Below are 21,051 nucleotides of genomic sequence, written 5' to 3'. Positions count from 1 at the left end.
CTGATATTTGCTTTTATTGATTGTTGCACATCATGGTTACTAACAGTTGATCTTAAAACACAGTTTTGAAACTACATTAAAAAATTATTTTAGTTTTTAAATTTATTTTTTATTGAAGTATAGTTGTATTAAAAGAGAGTAAATCTTGTTCATAAAATCAGTTTAAGCACCTTTGTAACATGCCCTGGTATTACACAGCCATAATTTCGATATTATTAGTAGTTAGCTTACTTACAACAGCAACGGGGTCATTGCTTCGGGTGGCTGCAAGACTGAAATATTTCACATGTGTGTTGGTTTCCAAAGCCTTTGCAAAATCTTTTAGGGTTGGAATTGGGATATTCTTGAAAGACAAAGAAAAATGTGAAACATTATTACATTTTAGGTTTCAGGAAATTCAGTCCATTAATCAAATACATCTGTACTTTCTTTTTTGCATTAAAATGTATTCAGAAATTATGTAACATACAACCGCTGGTCTACAACTGAAAACAAACAACTCAGCCTCCTTCTTACTTCTTTGATTTCTCTATTATGGTACAAACTGTTGGCATAGAGCAGAGCATACATCACTGTTTCTCTAGCTTTGAGGTTAAAGAAATTCTTTTTAATTATTTGTATTATGAGAAGTCAGCCCTTGAGTACTCAAAGTGGATCCACTTTTCTACAAAGAGAAAGATGTGGGAATCTACTTATGATGATTCCTGAGGCAGATGACATACTGTTTTCAGTCACTCAAGCTGCAAGGTATTAAGAGAGATTAACTCTACATTTCTTGAAATGAGGAAAGAGATAGTTTTAGGAGACACTGATCTTTCCCCTTGGTACCAAGACTTCAATTTCCTGTAGCCTGCCTATTTTCAGATTGTTACTATTGATTTAGAGACAGACATACACTGAATCGAACTGAATTTTTTTAAAAAATAAGACTAGTGATCAACTAGGGATATTAGCTTTCCCCAAGGCTTTTCCCCCTCCACTCACAGGAAGGAACACCCACAAAAAGAGCACAGAGGTCTTATTCCCTAGGTTCTTGTAATTTCCACATGTTCTCCCTTCCTCCAATTCAGATATATTAAGATTTAAAATGAGGAATCTGTAATGAAGCTATTATACAATGGCTAATACGTTGAGATCATCTGAGTTTACTCTTTGGTAATTAATTATCCCTGTGCCCTCCTAACTCATTTCTTCTTTCTTTACTCCAAGGAAGAGTTGCATTTTAAAAATCCCACTGAGATCCCACAAAGCCCAATTCTAGGTGTTTACTCAAGAGAAATGAAAACATACATTCACACAAAAACCTGTATGTGAATGTGTATAGTGGTTTTATTTATAATCATCCCAAACTGGAAGCAACTCATATGTCTATCAACTGGTGAACGGACACACAAACTGCAGCACATCCAGACAAAGGAATGCTGCTCTACAACACAAAGGAGCAAACCACTGAGACACACAACAGCATGGATGAGTCTCAAATGTACTGTGCGAAGTGAAAGAAACCAGACTCAATGGCTACACACTATATAGTTCCATCTATATGAAATTCTGGAGAAGGCAGAACGATAGGGAAAGGAAACAGATCCCTGGTTGTCAGGTGCTAGAGCTGGTGGCAGGGAATGATGACACAGGGTTGTGACATGTTCTACATCTGACTGTGGTGGTAGTTGTACAACTGTATCCATTTGCTTTAACTCATAGAACTGCACACTAGAAAGGGAGAATTTCACTATATATACCTTATAGCTCAAGAGAGCTGATTAAAAAAGCAAAACCTGAAAGGCTAAAATGCTCCTAAAAGTGGGCAGTACTTTGGAAGCCCGAGAGGTATACTCTGACAGTCTGTAGAGTTTATATTTCTATGTGATAGCCTTTAAAAAGTAAATCAGAAAAATACTATAATACTTTAACTTCTAAAATCGAAGGAATCTATGTTAGTATACTACTAGAAGTAAAAACTTTACTATTAAGTAGAAAGGATTAGACTATATCAAAACTGCCCAGCTCTCATCCTAGATCCAACTGACTCAAAGCAATTCAAAACAACTTTTTGTTTGCTTATCACACCTACCTTTATGTTATTCAAATTAACTTCAACAAGACGAACATCATTTTCTTTAATTCTCTGTAAACTCTCTTCAACATTGGTTGGATTTGGGGGCTCATCAAATACTGGAAGAATCTTTTCACCTTTTACCACATCTGTAGCAACAAATGAAAAGAGTAAGAGTGTAACTGGTTGATACTATTACAGTGAATGCATATATTAACTTGGAAACACACAGCACACATACACAAACATATTCAGTAGAACAAATTTATAAATTTCTTTCCCCAAATTTCTTTTTTTTTTTTTTTTGCGGTACGCGGGCCTCTCACTCTTGTGGCCTCTCCCGTTGCGGAGCACAGGCTCCGGACGCACAGGCTCAGCGGCCATGGCTCACAGGCCCAGCCGCTCCGCGGCATGTGGGATCTTCCCAGACCGGGGCACGAACCCACGTCCCCTGCATCGGCAGGTGGACTCTCAACAACTGCGCCACCAGGGAAGCCCTCCCCAAATTTCTAAAAGATCCTTTATGTGCTCCCACATAAAGCACTGAAATAAAATTTTACCGAATATAAATACCAAACATAATTCATTTAATTTGTTTGCAGTGTATCAGCCTTCAAAAATGAGTATTTTCACTGCCTCTTGCCTCGGTGTATTACAAGATATCTTTACCATGAAAATATAGTTGATGACACAAGGTGATCCCATTTATTTTTAGCAATGTTCAAGATAAAGTTCTCATATGACAAAATCTAACAACTCATCAGTTTCTCTGAGGTTTGACTAGTAATTAATTCAAAGGCAGTAAGAATCAGAGACATGAACAAACACAGCCTCCACAAAGAGTGAGTTGACAGAAGGACACACTGCCTGTTCCTCCTGTGGGGAGGACTATGCAATGGGAAAGGGCAGAGGACTCTTATCAGGAAGAAGAGTAGAAACAGGGAATGGGGAGACAGAGAAAGGTAATGGTGCATAGAAGAACTACTGAAACAGGAATTCCCTGCCCTCCTTCATCCTACAGCCCAATCCTTCACCATTTATACCCACACACATGGCCAGAATACAGCTATTCAAAACTGAAAGAGGACCCAGAAGACTTGAACCCTCTAGTGAGATGTAAATGCGCTCTGAGGTATGTGTGGAGGTCCATGAACACCTATAACAGATAAACTTTTATGGATATATTTTCTGGGGAGAACACCTAGAGCATCAGATTCTTAAAGATGAGAATGACCACAACATTAAGAGCAAGTGACATGGAAAGACTGACAGGGTCACAGTGAGTCTGGCTTAGTTATTCCCTGCTGCCCTCCTCTAGCTTTTAGGAGCAAAACTCACCTTAAGACAAAGTATATTGCTTACTCATCCAATAAATTCCCTCTAAGAGTACCTTGTTCTTTTCAAATATCACACACACACACACAGACACCCTCCTACACACAGCATCCTGAAGAGATCAGCTCAGACAAAAGTCTGAAAATTAATTTCCTGAGGACAGTTGAAAGATCAGCAAGGCAGTCTTCTTCAACATGGTAGATCAAGGGGACTGGAGAAAATCTTCCTCACTGAATGGAAAATTCAATGAGCTCTTCCTCAATTCTAAATTTTCTACAACCAAAAAATTCCTTTTGTTCTCTGCAGAATGCGTATAAAGAGCCTTGCTCTATAATGAAATAATGGATCCAGTCAACAGGATGTGGAAACCATTAAGAAAGGTTCATGGGGAACTTTAATTGGATGGATCAGGTTGCCAAAATTTGAGTCCACTGATCAATCTTAACACATTCCCCAAAGAGGAAGGACCAGACTTGATATACTTCCTAATGTGATTCAATCATTACCCAGGAAGCATTCTTGCCAAAAAAAATTAAAAACTGCACCTGAATTTGATCAAGCTTCTAGAAAACAACAGTTTACAGAAACACAGGAGGTAGAGAGAAACAAGTAAAATGATACCACAAGGTTGCAATCAGCCAAATCCAGAATGTGGAAGATTCTACATGACAACACAGTTTCTTCAAGGGCTAAATGCCATGAAGAAAGTGGGAAAGAAGCTGAGGAGGAGAACTGTTAAGAAATTAAGAGGAACTTAAACCAAACGACAACCAAATGCAAAATGTGACCCTTATCTTGATCCTGATTTGAACAAACCAGCTGTGAAATGACGTTTTTGAGAGAAAATGGGAAATCTGAACATGGACTGGGTATTAGATGATATGAAGGAATTGATGGTAATCTTTAAGTTTGATAATGGCATTGTGGTTATGTTACAAGAAAAGCCTTTGTGAGAGACACATATGGAAATATTTATGGGTGAAGTAATACAAACAAACAGGATTTGCTTTAAAATATTCCAGGGAAAAGAGCAGAAGGGGTGGGAGGGAGGCAGACGGTGGATGAAACCCAGCTGGCATAATGTGAAAAACAGCTGAAGCTGGACGATGGATATATTATTCCCTCTTCTATAATGTATGCTTGAACATTTCTACAATAGAAAGTAAAAAAATAGGGGAATGGCCAATTATAGAACATTCATAAAATGGAATGTTATACAGATGTTTGAATGAGGTAAGTCTGTATGTACTAACTAGGAAATGTGATATATTGCTAAGTGATATCCTATATAGCATGGATTAAAATCCTCAACACCGATTTCGTGGGATATTGAAGCTAGTTACTTAATCATTTTAAAACCTCAGCTCCTTCAAAGGCATATATTAAAGATAATAATAATACTTGTTTCGTAGAACTGTTGTGAGGATTGAGAACAATTTACATTCAAGAGCTGTGCACAGAAGAACATGGCCCATGGTAAGCATTCAAAAAAATCAGCCAACAGTATTATTATTGAAAAATTCAGGGACAAGAAATATTTCTAGTATGATCCCAATTTTGTAAGAAAAGAAAAGACAATTCGTGTATAGCATGTATACATATGTAAGTTTATATAAGCATAATACAAAGTCTGGAAGGATATATTCCCAATTGTTAACAGTTAGGGAGGGGGCGGAGGTAGGGTACGGGGAGTAGGAGGCATGACGGCTGTGAATAGAGACACTTCTACTGCTTACCTTGTGTCCTCAGGTCTCGTTTAAATTTATTACAAAATAGGCATGACTTTGGTGATTTTTTTTTTTTTTTGCGGTTCATGGGCCTCTCACTGTTGCGGCTTCTCCCGTTGCGGAGAAACAGGCTCCGGATGCGCAGGCTCAGCGGCCATGGCTCACGGGCCCAGCCGCTCCACGGCACATGGGATCTTCCCGGACCGGGGCACGAACCCGTGTCCCCTGCATCGGCAGGCGGACTCTCAACCACTGCGCCACCAGGGAAGCCCAACTTTGGTGATTTTAAGATGTCTTATAAATAAATTTTTTTAAAAGCTTTGCTTTATGTTATTTAATACTTTGCGTCAGACTAAAAGGTTTAGGGGCTGAATAGTTCTTTGCTTTCCCCTGAATCTGATTTTATAATATACTTTCTTTGCCAGCACTGTTGGGGGTTTCTTGAAAATCAGGAACACTGAAAACAAAATATCAGTAAAAGCCAAGTTTGACTAGTTTTTATAGCGTTTACCATTAGTATTATTTAGTGAGGTGAGAGTAGTTCCTATTACATTTGCTGACACATTAAGCATAAAATATTTAATATTCTATTCTCAATGGTTTTCTAGGTCAATACCATCTAACTGGAATCTTAGGTTTCAAGTACATATGCATAACATTTCGTATGCAAATACTGAAGCTATTACATGGAGAAAACAAAACATAATTAACAAAGGATTGGAATTCACAAAGCATTATAATTACTCACTTGAAAAATGTTCTTGGTCGACACCATTACTACTTCCCACTATATTGCAGAACTGTGTATTCGTTATCAAATTGTGCATCCCAAGAATAGCTATAAATATAGAAAAAGAAAATTATTTTTTTATGTCCATCAATTTTAAACATAAAGAATTAATTTTATGCCCCCAAATTTCTATCAACGATTTTAACACTCGCTGGGCTTTTTCCTACTCAATTAAATACACATTTCATAGCTTAAAAAAAAAGAGAGAAAACATGATTAAAAACCACCTACAATCTCTTTCTTATCAATACCCTTGTAATTTCTCCCCACATTTCTGAATTTAGACACGGCTGGAGCCAGCTTAACCCTAAACCTAAGTCTATGCTTAGCTCCATCTGGTGGCCAAGAGAGAAAATGGAAATGATCTATTGTTGCTGTTCATCCTCAGAGGGTTTCTCCAAACATAATGCGATAAAAGGCAGATTTTTCAACTTAACCTTAACTCTCATATTAATTTACATTTGTATTTTAGCTAAGAGTAGAATACTAAAAGTATTGCTGAATTCTCATATTTAAGATTAAAGTAGCATCCCTCAAAAATGACACGTAGGAGGAGAAATAGATTTGGTTTTTGATGGCCTTTTGCACAAATAAGGCAGAAGCTACAGTATGCCTCTGGCCCATTCCACTCTGATAAATGTACCATTTATAAATCCATTAGCCCTCAGCCCGCCCCAAGGAATAAGATACCTGCTCTAGCTGTGGTACCACACCTTGACTGTCCCTTCCCTGGGTCCTTCCCAAAGAACCATCATTGCTCCTTTCAAACATGTTAGTTCTTAAAGTTATTTGGTACTAACCTCTCCCCATGTGTCATATTTTTCTATCTAGAAAAATGGGTGTGGGTGGAGGCAGCTGGGGGCAGATACTGGTCCAGATAAGAAACTGGTAATGATGAAAAGCACAGGGAGGTTTGGAATGTTCCATATATCTTCAGAAAAGTTGGGAAAGTGGTGAGTATAGCTCAGGACTGACTATTTTATCTAATTTCCAGTTACCCGTTTCTGGGTCTTCTAATAAAATGGGATAGCAGTAGACCCTGGAGACAGCTTCTAGCTGAGCACCAGCTGATGAAAGATTTTTATAAAGACTTTCAAAGATGGCAACATGGGAAAAGACATCCAATAATCAATAAATTCCATTAATATAAAAATTTCACCATTAAGAGAATTTAAAGAAACTAAATCCTTTATGTCAGATTTATAGTGTAAAAAACAAAGCCAAATGTACAGTTACTTATTCAACAGCGCTCTGCTGGGCAAAGCAAGCATTTGTATAGTGCGTATAAGGCGTGTGCTGGTATTTTCCTCCCCTCTACACCATTCACAAATTAATTTTTTAGGAGATACCTGCGAGATCACACAATTCTGTATCAGAAGCACTTGTCAAAGCTTCTTCTAGTTCTGGATCAAGAGATACTTTTTCTTCTGTAAAAGTCTGTACAGGTTTCTGCTTAGGGATAAATATTTTCCCTGTAAAATAAAGCAGTTTGTTAGTTTCATTACTACTGCTAGTAACTCACCATTTTATTCTTACAAAAATTATTAGAAGTATGTGCAGCTGAAGCTGAAGTAAAAGGTCAAGATTAACATCTACAATAATTTTGTTTCATCTTCGGTATGTATTTATAAGTTTCTAAGACAACACTTTGGCCATATAAGTTGGAACAAGAGAAAGAAATGAACCGAGAAATTTTCCCATTTGTGAAAGTAAAAATAGGCTCTTTTTGGAGTAATTATGAGTTATTCTACAAATACTAAATCAAAAAATAAATGAACAAAAAAAATCTATAAATTAAGGAAAAAACAGAATTCATTTTCTTATTCTTAAGCAAGGAACTGCTACAGTCCCTTGGGGGATGGCAGAGGCAATTCTAATTCCAGAAATTCAAGTTCTAATTGCAAAGAAATTCCTGTATGTCCTGAGTGGTAGTCTGAACCTTTCTGTCACTGTTCTTCTAAGCCTCTATGACACTAACAAGGTTACCTGTTAAGGAACTAGTTATTCTAGAAACCTACAGTATTTATTATGTGAAAATCATATTTTATTACCATATGTTCAATGCAAAACTGAAAACATGGAGGGAATGGAAAATGATGATATAGCTGCAGCACAAGCCAACCAAACAAGAGGTACTTACACGTGGTGGGACTGTTACCAAGATTGACTCTGGTTTCCCCCCTGCGACAGGTGAAAATCCTAACTAAGTGATCTAGGGAGGCCTATGTGTGGATTCACACAACCTCCAATTATTTTCTTTTCTATCAGAAAATTACCAGGAAAATGTGTGAGAATATGTGACCTGATGAATCTATGTAGTGTTCTAACAAAAGAAATATTTGTGGGCTTAATAATCAGTGTAGTGAATGTTGTACAATTCTTGTTCAAGGTAAATATCAATCAGTGTAACTCATAAGAAATCCTTCCACAATACAGATTGCTCCCAGGAATCTGACCAAAGCTGGTCCGGTATTTTCAGCTAAGCCCATCTAAAAGATTTAATTTCTGATATTATATTTCTTTTTTTATTATTTCCACTTGGTTCTTGTTAAAAAAAATTAGCTTCCATCTCTCTGCCAAAATTCTTCATCTCTTCACACATGCCTTGTCCACCAGATTTTCTGAGATTTTTATTATAAAGTTCCTGACTGATAACACCAATACTTGGGTCATCTCTGGTCTTCTATTGACTGTTTACTTTTCTTGACTATAGGCCACATTTGTTTTAAGATCTCTGACTTCGTATTGGGCATTTTTGTATAAAAGTATAGCAGAGACTAAAGCAAACGACATTTATTCCTAGAAAGGAATGTGCCACTCAGGTCAGTGCTGAAGTAACATGCTCTACAGTTGAGCTGAATCTGGGCTTTTTGTTGCAATGTTAGTTTGATTCATTTCCTCACTGGCTTCAAACATTTTTTTTTTTTTTTGGCTTCAAACATTTTGAGGACAGGATCAGGACTTAATCTTCAGCAAGGCCTAGGATTAGAACTCTGGTGAGGTTCTGGAGGTCTGAGCAGCCACTGCCTACTGTTTTGAACTGTAAAGTAGCCACATTGCTCCTGATGTGTAGTCCTGGCTGCCAGATTTCTAGGAGCTCTGTTTTCCAGTTCCACCCCCCACTTTCCCACTTTTGGGGCCTTGGCAGATCTTTCAGCCCGATGCTTATGTTGTCTGCTCTACACTTTGTGAAGTGGGAGATGGCCTGAAAGGGATTTCTCGCAGCTCTCCTGTCTCTCTCTCAATCTTCCGAGCTAAAAACCTATGCCTCAGGAGTTTTCTCTCAGCTCTGCTTCACTGCCTCAGTTCTTGGAGTAGTATCCCTCGCACTAAATGAAGGCCTGAAGCAAAGAACTGGAGGGTAGTGCAGTCTCACCCTATCTCTAGAGCTGCACTGTTCAATATGATACGTTCAATACGGTATGTGACTATTTAAGTTTAAATTAGTTAAAATTTAAAATTCAGTTTCTCAGTCACACTAGCCGCATTTGGCTAGTAGCTACGATACTGGTTAGCGCAGATACTGAATATTCCCATCATGGCATAAAGTTCCAGTGGACGGTGCTGCTCTAGGGATTCTCTAATTTCTAATCTACCATGCCGGCCCATACACAGCCATTAAAAGTTTAAAAGTTAGGCTGACTTCTCCTTACTCCTCTCTATGGTAGTTTCCTCCTTTTCCCTATATTTCAGTCAGGAAAGAACGCAGAATGGATCACCTTTTTCTTTTTTGGATCACCTCTCTTATGGAGGGCTTGCCACTTTCTGGAGCCACTAAGATTTGTGTCTTCAAGCTTTCTGATTTTTTTTTTAACTATGATTAATGTAGCTTATATTGCTTGTTTTGGTGAGAATAAGAGGTCTCTTGCAACTTCCTACATCTGAATCAGAAGTCTTTCTAGGCAAGTATTTTCTTATTTAAAAAATGGCACTTGGCCAGTCTACAATGTATTTATATTAGTAAGGATGCTTTTAACTGCATATAACAAAATACCCAATTTAAAGTGGTTTAAACTGGTGCTTCTCAAGCTTTAATGTGCATGTCATCTACCTAGTGATCTTATTAAAGTGCAGATTCTGATGTAGCAGGTCTAACATGAGCTCTAAGAATCTGTATTTCTAACCAGCCTCCCAGGTGATGCTGATACTGCTGATTCACAGATCACTGTCAAAGCGGCATGGGTTTAAACAATAAGTTTTTTTGTTTTGGGGGTTTTTTTTTTGCGGTACGCAGGCCTCTCACTGCTGTGGCCTCTCCCGTTGCGGAGCACAGGCTCCGGACGCGCAGGCTCAGCGGCCATGGCTCATGGGCCCAGCCGCTCCGCGGCATGTGGGATCTTCCCGGACCGAGGCACGAACCCGTATCCCCTGCATCGGCAGGCGGACTCTCAACCACTGCGCCACCAGGGAAGCCCAACAATAAGTATTTTTTATCTCACTTAATAACTCCACAGGTAGGTGGCTGAAGGGTTGGTTCAGCAGCTCAATGTTGACGTCAAAGATCCAGGGTCTGTTTTTCTCTTTGTCTATAACTAGCATGGAAGCCTCTGTTCTCAGGCCATTAGTCTCAAGATGACCATTGTAATACTACGTATCACATCCTCATGCGGCAAGGTCAGGGCAGGAAGGAAGGGCACTTTCTCAACTGCTGACTTTTATAAGGAAAACTGTCCGATAGATTTCTTCTCTGGTCTCGCTGACCAGCACCAGGTCACATGTCCATGCCCCACCTGCAAGGGTAGCTTGAAAAGCAAGCATCTGGCCTTTTCAGTCTATTTCAGAGATGGATTCTGCCAGTAAGGAAGAAGGAATTTTGTGAATGGTTGTTAAATAGAAAACTACCACATTTGTCCCAATGCTGAACCAGATGAAGTACACTTCTGGGCTCCCTTAATTCCCTGAACATTTCACTGTGGCTACACTTACTCATTTTGCATGTTTGTCTGTCCTCTGTGAGCTTTTCAATGTTCTGTTCCATCCTTACATTTCCTAGCTCACAGCAGGCAATCCAATTAGTTGAATAAATAATCTGGTGATCACCTCTAGCTCAACTACTTCATTGTATAAAGTATAATATAAATACCCTGGTTCAAAGTTACACAGCAGAGTTAGCACTAGAACACAGGTTCCAAACTCTCAACCCAGTAATTTTTCCAATAAACTGGTGGCTTTCAAACTTAACTCTTTAGCAGTGGACTTTTCAACTCAAACAAATGCTTATCTATATGGTGGAACGTAACTGACCTTCTTAGTACCAAACTTTGGAGTTCTGGTGATTATTAGATAACCTTTTATCATTAGTTCACAGATGAAGGCAAATCCAAATCATTACATTCTGATAATTCCTTAATACTTTTCACAGTGGCTGATATAACAAAGCGGCATACAATTCTGATGGCATGCCTTTAATTGCCATTTCAGGATAATTACGTTTTCCTGAGCAAAATCTTACCAGCACTTTCAGGTGTCTATCTCCGTGGCTAATGTTGGCTGCACAATGGATTCACCTGGAAAATTTTAATAAATTCTGATGTCCAAGTCCCACCCCCAGAGATTCTGATTTAACTGGTCTGATGTGCTGTATGGGACATCTGGATTTTCAAAAGCTCTCTAGGAATTCTAATGCATAGCAGCCAAGGTCAAGAAACATTGGATTATGGTATTCACTTAGTAAACAAAACTGTATAAACTATCAAAAAGCTGCCTATGTCTTATTCTAGGGACCAATGGAATCTAAAGTGCTATAAAAATCTAAAATGTTTATTTTTGTAATCCTCATCCACAGTCCATAGAGACATTATTCTTTTTCTTTTTTTTTTTTTTGCAGAAGGGAGTTCCAATCCCCCATCAGCATGTTCTTTCTTTCTTTTTTTTTTTTTAATGTTTATTTGTTTGGTTGCACCAGGTCTTAGTTGTGGCAGGCAGGCTCCTTAGTTGCAGCTCACCAGCTCCTTAGTTGTGGCATGCAAACTCTTAGTTGCGGCATGCATGTGGGATCTAGTTCCCTGACCAGAGATCGAACCCAGGGTCCCTGCACTAGGGGTGTGGAGTCTTAACCACTGCGCCACCGGGGAAGTCCCGAGGCATTATTCTTATCTAATTTTTCCCCATACATAAACTTTTGCTAATACTTACAAATACAAAATGGATCTCATCAGAAAAAACAACAAAGCAAAACAAAATTTCCAAGGGCTTATGGAAATGCTGTGACACAGAAGTTTGCTCTATTTATACAGCTGTGAAATAATTCGGTACCTCTTCTGATACTCTTTATAATTTCTCTGTATGTAGAGATTTTTGTTGCAGAGGTATTTAGCTTATACAGTATTATGTTTTTAACACTACAAAAAGTAATCACTTCATATTTCTTCATGATTAAACATGAATACACTGTAAGAATTATACTTCAATGCGTATATATAAAATCTTGTTATAGAAAATTAAAAGTAAAGAAGATTACTTTTGTAAGAAAGGATAAAATAGGCAGAACTTAAGTTTAGTATTATGAACACAGTACTGTTCTATTATGAATACAGTACGGTTCTCCTCAAACTCTTTATAGACTTAACCCCTTAAACAAATCTCAGCTATTTGCAGAAAGTGACAAGGTGATTCTAAAATTCATGCGGAAATCCAAGAGACCCAGTATAGCCAAACAATCTTGAAAAAGAACAGCTGAACGACTCACACTTCCCAATTTCAAAACTTAATACAAGACTTCACTGGTGACCCAGTGTCCACCTGCCAGTGCAGGGGACACGGGTTCAATCTCTGGTCCGGGAAGATCCCACGTGCCGTGGAGCAACTAAGCCCATGTGCCACAACTACTGAGCCTGCGCTCTAGAGCCCGCAAGCCACAACTGCTGAAGCTTGCGCGCCTACAGCCCATGCTCGGCAACAAAAGAAGCCACCACGATGAGAAGCCCACGCACCGCAACCAAGAGTAGCCCCCGCTCACCACAACTAGACAAAGCCTGCACGCAGCAACGAAGACCCAACGCAGCCAAAAATAAATAAATAATTTTTTAAAAAACCTAAATACAAAGTTACTGTAATCAAGATAGTGTTATGGTGTACACGGAAAGACATTTACATCAATGAAATAGAATTGAGAACCCAGAAATAAACTCATATTTATGGTCAATTGAATTTCTACAAGGATACCAAGACAATTCGATTGAGCAAGAGTTGTCTTTTCAACAAATAGTGCTTGGACAGTTGGATAGCTATATGCAAAAGAAGTTGAAGTTGGACCCCTATATTTCATACCATACACAAATATTAATTCAAAATGAATTACACACCTAAATGTAAGAGCTAAAACTATAACTGAGAAAAAAAAACCCTAAGAGTAAATATCCACGGCCTTGAGTTAGGGAATGATTTCTTAGATATAACAACAAAATTACAAACAACAGGACTTCCCTGGTGGCAGAGTGGTTAAGAATCCACCTGCCAGCTCTATTTACAATAGCCAGGACATGGAAGCAACCTAAGTGTCCATCAACAGACGAATAGATAAAGAATATGTGGCACATATATACAATGAAATATTACTCAGCCACAAAAAGAAACAAAATTGAGTTACTTGTAGTGAGGTGGATGGACCTAGAGTCTGTCATACACACTGAAGTAAGTCAGAAAGATAAAAACAAATACCGTATGCTAACACATATATATGGAATCTAAGAAAAAAAAAAAAGGTCATGAAGAACCTAGGAGCAAGATGGGAATAAAGACACAGACCTACTGGAGAATGGACTTGAGGATATTGGGAGGGGGAAGGGTAAGCTGGGACAAAGTGAGAGAGTGGCACAGACATATATACACTACCAAACGTAAAATAGATAGCTAGTGGGAAGCAGCTGCATAGCATAGGGAGATCAGCTCGGTGCTTTGTGACCACCTAAGGGGTGGGATAGGGAGGGTGGGAGGGAGGGAGGGAGACGCAAGAGGGAAGAGAGATGGGAATATATGTATATGTATAACTGATTCACTTTGTTATAAAGCAGAAACTAATATACCATTGTAAAGCAACTATACTCCAATAAAGATGTTAAAAAAACCCAAAACAACAACAACAAAAAAAACCAAAAAAATAAATAAAAAATAAAAAGAATCCGCCTGCCAGTGCAGGGGACACAGGTTCGATCTCTGCTCCAGGAAGATCCCACATGCTATGGAGCAACTAAGCCCGTGTGCCACAACTACTGAAGCCTGTGCACCTAGAGCCCACGCTCCACAACAAGAGAAGCCACTGCAATGAGAAGCCCACACACCGCAATGAAAAGAGTAGACTCTGCTCCCCGCAACTAAAGAAAAAGCCTGTGTGCAGGAATAAAGACCCAATGCATCCAAAATAAATAAATAAATAAAATTTAAAAGGTTATTGTAAAACAAAAAAAATTACAAACAACAAAAGAGAAAAATACATAAATTGAACTATATCAAAATCTATAATTTTGTGGGACAATGATACCACCAAGAAAATGAAAAGACAAGCTACAGAATGAGAGAAGAAAAATTTCAAATCATATATTTGATAAGAAACATATCTAGACTATATAAAAAGTGTTTATCAATAATAAATCAAATATTTTGATTAACTGACAAAAATCAGTAATAAAAAGACATCCCAATTTAAAAATAGGCAAAGGATTTAAAGAGACATTTATCCAAAGAAGATATAAGATGTCTAAGAGGACATGAAAAAATGCTCAATACCATTAGTCATTAGGGAAATGCAAATCAAAACCACAAAGTATGTTATCACTTCACACCTACTAAGATGGCTATAATCAAAACGACAGACAAGAGTAGGCCAGGATGTGGAGAAATCGGAACCCTAATACATTGCTGGTGGGAATGTAAAATCGTGCAGCCACTTTGGAAAACAATTTGGCAGTTCTTCAAATTGTTAAAAAATAGTTACTAAATGACCCAGCAATTCCACTAGTAGGTATACATAGCAAACTGTACACAAGTGTTCACAGCAGCATTATTCATAATAGCTAAAAAGTGGAAACAATCCAAATGTCCATCAACTGATAAATGGAGAAACAAAGTGTGTGTTTCCATACAATGAAATATTATTCATCCATAAAAAGGAATGAAACACTGAAACAGGCTAAAACACAGATGAAACTCCCAAACGCTAGGCTAAGTGAAGGAAGTCAGTCATAAATACATACTGTATGATTCCATTTATTTGAAATGTCCAGAATAGGCAAATTTAGAGACAGAAAGTTGATTAGCGGTTTTCTGGGGCTGGAGAATAGAGTGAGGAATGGAGACTATTCATAGGTACAGCGTTTCCTTTCGGGATGATAAAAATGTTCTAAACTTAAGATTATGGTGATAGTTATACAACTCTGTGAATGTACTAAAAACCATTGAACTGTACACTTTAAATGGGTAAATTTTATGATGTGGGTTGCACCTTAAACGCATTCAGCCAGACAATGCTTGTGCTTCTTAGTTAAAATCAGCTGTTCTCTGGGAAATACATAATTAGCAAACTGCTTGACTGATTCCATATTAACAGAAAATGCATTTCTAAACATGTGTGTTAATTTAAATTAGTCTCATATAAATTAGATTTAAGTTACAAATCTTAATTACTAAGAGATGCTGATAAATAGATCTCCATTATAATGGTTAATGTGATTTGTGCCCTCAATGTCTTGCAGGATGAGTGAAATGTTCAGCTTTTACTCGACGTATAGGTATTGTGTGTGTGTGTGTGTGTGTGTGTGTGTGTGTGTGTGTGTGCGCGCGCGCGCGTGTGTTTGCAGAGGGTAGGGAAATGTGTAAATTTGATACTGCTTTTATCCAAAACCATCTGTTAACAAAATCAGTACACCATTTTATTATGATCATCTTTCTTCTGATATGTTTTTTTAAAAATCATGGATTATTCTTTATAGAAATTTCAGTCTCATTCTGATAAAATGATTTAACATATATAAAGCAACTGGTATACAGTAAACGCAATAGACACATGTTAATTAGTTATTCTTATTTTCTCTGGAATTTCTTGCATGTGTACGTGAGAGAGACACAGAGAGTTTTCCAAAACAAACAACCCAGGAGGACTGGAAAACCATAAAGTTCCAAGTATCTATATCAGTGATTCTTTTTTTAAAATTCATTCATTCATTCATTCATTTATGGCTGAGTTGGGTCTTTGTTGCTGTGCACGGGCTTTCTCTAGTTGTGGCGAGCGGGGGCTACTCTTCGTTGCGGTGTGCGGGCTTCTCATTGTGGTGACTTCTCTTGTTGAGGAGCACAGGCTCTAGGCGTGCGGGTTTCAGTAGCTGTGGCTCACGGGCTCTAGAGCGCAGGCTCGGTAGTTGTGGCACATGGACTTAGTTGCTCCGCAGCGTGTGGGATCTTCCTGGACCAGGGCTTGAACCCATGTCCCGTGCATTGGCAGGTAGATTCTTAAGCATTGCCCCACCAGGGAAGCCCTATATCAGTGATTCCTAAACTCAGAAAATGAACACTGACTAGGCATGGATATTTTTGAAAAAGCTCCCTACATGATTCTGATTTTTACCTACTCATGTTGATAAAGTGCTAATCTGTATAATTACAGCTCTGAAAAGATTAGGATGAGTACTCCTGTACTGATCTAATTTTACTTTTCCTCTCCTTGAAATATGTTCTAAAAGCTCTGACTTATAACTTTTAATATTTGTATTTATTTGAAATAACATAATGTCTTAAAAAATGGTTATTCACTTCTATTCTTCAGTACACAGCATTCTATCTAAATACCTTATTTAACAAAGCAACATCTAAAACTGGATTTTTTAAAAACTGAAATTACAGTTCTTTACAGTGTAGCAAAATATGAAAATAAGCAATGATAAGATCAGAAAAAAATCTCTCAGACAAGGATGAAAAGATATGCTTGCCACCCCCAAATGAAACAAAACAAAAACAGGGCTATGACTCTTGGTTGCTAAGAATGTTGAAAGAGTTCAGTAATGTTTCTGTAACTACAAAATGGCAGCTAAGGAAATAGAATAAACCAAGATAAGAATTCATATAATGGTAGCTTAAATGCATGGCATTTATCCAAACCTGTGTTTGTGCCAAGAGGAGAAAAAAAAAAAAGGAATATCTTGCCAAGATCCTTGTTATTGTTCTAAAATAAGTAAGATAGTATGAACCATGTTAACAATTTTATTGCCAGGACCTTTCTTCACAAGTCTTCATCTCTTTTGCTCTGATATCAAGTTACAGCTACCACAAGGTTAAGAATTATCTTAGTCATGGTCCCATCCTTGCTAAGTATATAAAATGTACAATAACTAGGGGCTTCCCTGGTGACGCAGTGGTTGAGAGTCCACCTGCCGATGCAGGGGACACGGGTTTGTGCCCTGGTCCGGGAAGATCCCACATGCCGTGGAGCGGCTAGGCCTGTGAGCCATGGCCACCGAGCCTGCGTGTCCAGAGCCTGTGCTCCACAACGGGAGAGGCCACAACAGTGAGAGGCCTGCGTACCACAAAAAAAAAAAAAAAAAAAGTACAATAACTAGAAACAGAGCAGTCTCTTAGTTATTTCATTTCTACAGAGGTGAAAGGCGCTAGCTAATTTTACTATGTGTATGTTTATAAGCTACCTTGTTCCAGAAAAGATTTAAGGGAACTAGGCCACTATAATCTCCACAGGGGGCTTTGGGATATCCTTTTGACAGGAAGAGCACAAACCTCAAATCAACCCAACCAAAGGATGAGGGGGCAGATACTGGAAAGGCATTTTTGGTTTGACCCAACAGCACACATGACACCTGCTCAATACTACAATATGATCACCAAAAAATGCTTCTTTATTCAACAAATGTTTAGTGAGCCTGTATATACTAGATAATGAGCTAGAAAGATAACATAAGGAAAATGAAATATGAGATTCTTTACTTTGAGGAGCTTATACTCTAGTTGGGGAAACAGGATATCTATTGTATATGATTCTGGAGACTTCCACTTCTGGCCAAGATGGAGTAATAGGGTCAGGATTTACCCATGACTGAAACAACCCCAAAATGGACAAAATATAAGAAAGTTTACAAGACACTGATCATCAGGCAAAAAAGAACAGTGATTCCTGAGAGATGAGAAACAAAGTGAGCTCCATGACTGCCCAGGTTACTGCCTGGAGAAAAGTGCCCAGGCTGCAGCACAGAGAACAGAACCCAGGCAGAGCCTGGGGAACTACCTGAACCAAAGAGACACAGCTGAGGTCCAGAAAGACAAGGGCAGCCAGCGTTTATAGAACAGAGTGCCAGAGAGGACAGAGTTAAACAGTGCACTCTGGAGACCTGCAGAGGGCTGCCTTTTAGCGTTCAGCAGAGCAGCACATGTGTATGATGAAACTACCTTGGGCGAAGGAAAAAAACCATCTGAAAAAATCAGAAATAACAGTGCACAGGCTCGTGCAGGCCTGGGAATAGAACGTGCTCCCACCAGCCAGACTGGAAAACCTCATAATTCACAGGGCACTGGGTAGAGAACTCAGGAGAGTCTTGCCTCAGTAGTGGAGAAATAATGAGCCCTAGACCGAACTGCTGCAGTCCCACCTAACAAATCTGAAAAGCAAGACCCTAAAGGATCAAATGACCAAATTGTTTCCATATAACTTAATCTTGTCTCAGAATGAAACTCAAGACTATTTATAGGGGTATCAAAATATCCAGCATCCAAAAAGTTAAAATTCATAATGTCTGGTATCCAATAAAAAAATTACCAGCACGCAAAGAAGCAGGGAAATTCGACCCGTAAGGAAGAGAAAAAAAAAAAATCAATATATCAAAACTGACTTAGCAATGACAGATGATAAAATCAGCAGGTAAGGATATTAAAACAGTTATTATAATTATATTCCGTATGTTCAAAATGTTATATAGAGACATGGAAGATATGAAACAAACAAACAAAAAGTTGGAAAGAGAACAAAGAACTGATGGGACAAATAGAAAAGATATACTATGTTAACACTAATCTGAAGAAAGCAAGATCGGTTATATTAATATCAGACAAAGTAGATTTCAGAGCAAAGAATATTACCAGGGATAAAGAAGGTCATTCCATAATGATAAAATAGGCAATGCATCAAGAGGATATACAAGCTTAAATCAACTAAAAAGAAAAAACATGGAGGGAGGAGTCAAGATGGTGGTGTGGGAGGACAAGGAGTTAGCATCTCCCCACAACTAGGGCATGTGCCGGCCGCTGATGGAGGACTCTAACCCCCAAGGAGATGGGAGGAACCCCAGAGTGAACCAGTAGGATGTAGGGGGACTTAGGGGGGAGGAGAAGTAGAGGCCAGACAAGATCGGCAACCCTGAAGCTGGAGAGATCAGGAGAGGCAGGTGGGAGGGACTCTCTGGGAAGAGCGGGAGAGGAGTGGAGGGTGATCGCCTGCACCACTGGGGCCAGGGAGCCTGCTGAGCTCCCAAGCCGGTTCCCCACCTTTTCAAAGCCCCCTCCAGGCCACATGGGTCCTGGGGGCATAGGAGGGAGGCCAGGGAAATCAGGAGACGCAGGTGGGAGGGGCCCTCCCACACCCCAGACCGGAGGAGCAGGAGAGGAGAGGAGGGCATTTGCCCCACCCACTCGAGCCCAGGAAGCCTGCTGCACTCCCAGGTGAGGTCCCCTGCCCTCTGAGACTGGGACCCTTCAGTTCCTTGAGCCTAAGCCCCACCCCACACAGCCCCCAGGGCCTTTTCCAGTGCTGTGGGTCCTGAGCATTGGCCCTGCCCACCACCCAAACCTCGCCTTGCTTAGGCCCTGCTCTCCACAGCCAAGGCCTTCCCCCGCTCCTCTTATTATTATTTTTCTTTTCCCTCCTCCTCTTTTTTTTACTATTGTGGTACTGATGTACCTTCGACTTGTTGATTCATCTATATTTTTATTTTTACATCCTTTCTAACATATCTGTTAGTTTCCTAGTCTAATTTTTTTTTGTTGTTATTGTTCTTTTCTTTCTCGGCACCCCATGCGGCTTGCAGGATCTTGATTTGCTAGCACGGGGTCGGGTGGAAGCTCCTGCGGTGGGAGCTCTGAGTCTGAACCACTGGACTAACAGACACCTTCAGACTCCAGGGAATATTCATCGGAGTGAGATCTCACAGACTTCCTCTCTCAGCACCAAGACCCAGCTCTACCCAATAGCCTACAAACTCCAGTGTTGGAAGCCTCAGGCCAAACAACCAGTAAAACAGGAACATAATCCCATTCATTAAAAAAAAAAAAAAAAAAAAGATGGCAAGAAAATATGTCACAGATGAAGGAGCAAGGTAAAAACCTACAAGACCAAACAAATGAAGAGGAACTAGGCAATCTACCTGAAAAAGAATTCAGAGTAATGATAGTAAAGATGATCCAGAATCTCGGAAATAGAATGGAAGCATGGATTGAGAAAATACAAGAAATGTTTAACAAAGATCCAGAAGAACTAAAGAACAAACAAACAGATGGACAACACCATAACTGAAATGAAAAATACACTAGAAGGAATCAATAACAGAATAACGGAGGCAGAAGAACAAATAAGTGAGCTGGAAGACAAAATGGTGGAAATAACTGCCTAGGAGCAGAATAAAGAAAAAAGAATGAGAAGAATTGAAGACAATCTCAGAGACCTCTGGGACAACACTAAATGCACCAACATTCGAATTATAGGGGTCCCAGAAGAAGAAGAGAAAAAGAAAGGGTCTGAGAAAATATTTGAAGAGATTATAGTTGAAAACTTCCCTAACATGGGAATGGAAATAGTCACCCAAGTCCAGGAAGCACACATGGGGACATGTGTATGCATATGGCTTATTCGCTTTGTTGTGCAACAGAAACTATCACGGTATTGTGAGGCAATTATACTCCAATAAAGATCTATTAAAAAATAAAAAACCTAATAACAGAGCCTCACAGTGTATGATTGTCGAACAATTAAAATCAAACTTCTGTGGTATGCAAATTATATACAGACATGTTGGAGGGACAGGAATATCCAGAGTGGGTATGTTTATGCAGGGAAAGTTTCCCATAAAACATGAACAATCCATCAGGCTAACTCCCCACCCCAAAGGAGTAGTGAGTGAATCATTCAAAAGATACAGTGACTAGTCTCCAAAGGAGAT

General features: G+C 39.1%; 1 protein-coding gene and 2 long non-coding RNA genes across 6 annotated transcripts in view; 2 read left to right on the top strand and 1 right to left on the bottom strand.

The window, feature by feature from the left end:
• TMOD3 (tropomodulin 3) overlaps window positions 1-21,051 on the bottom strand; it is an 84,766-nt gene that overhangs the window by 13,287 nt on the left and 50,428 nt on the right. For all 4 annotated transcript variants that reach the window (XM_073801013.1, XM_019932889.3, XM_019932888.3 and 1 more), the window contains 4 exons: window positions 7,258-7,380; window positions 5,867-5,956; window positions 2,075-2,205; window positions 236-343 (listed from right to left, as the gene is read on the bottom strand). In XM_073801013.1, coding sequence (XP_073657114.1) covers window positions 236-343; window positions 2,075-2,205; window positions 5,867-5,956; window positions 7,258-7,380 — 452 coding nt within the window. The remainder of the gene's footprint in view (window positions 1-235; window positions 344-2,074; window positions 2,206-5,866; window positions 5,957-7,257; window positions 7,381-21,051) is intronic.
• On the top strand, window positions 2,213-5,435 carry LOC141278020 (uncharacterized). The gene is made up of 2 exons (XR_012330118.1): window positions 2,213-4,867; window positions 5,249-5,435. It is a non-coding gene; the product is annotated as an uncharacterized lncRNA (long non-coding RNA).
• On the top strand, window positions 17,462-20,188 carry LOC141278019 (uncharacterized). Its single transcript, XR_012330117.1, has 2 exons — window positions 17,462-19,558; window positions 19,924-20,188. It is a non-coding gene; the product is annotated as an uncharacterized lncRNA (long non-coding RNA).

Source organism: Tursiops truncatus, chromosome 2 (assembly GCF_011762595.2).
Source record: "Tursiops truncatus isolate mTurTru1 chromosome 2, mTurTru1.mat.Y, whole genome shotgun sequence".
NCBI classification, from domain to species: Eukaryota; Metazoa; Chordata; class Mammalia; order Artiodactyla; family Delphinidae; genus Tursiops; species Tursiops truncatus.
The sequence above is the reverse complement of the archived record's forward strand: the minus strand, read 5'-3'. Positions and strand labels throughout refer to the sequence as shown.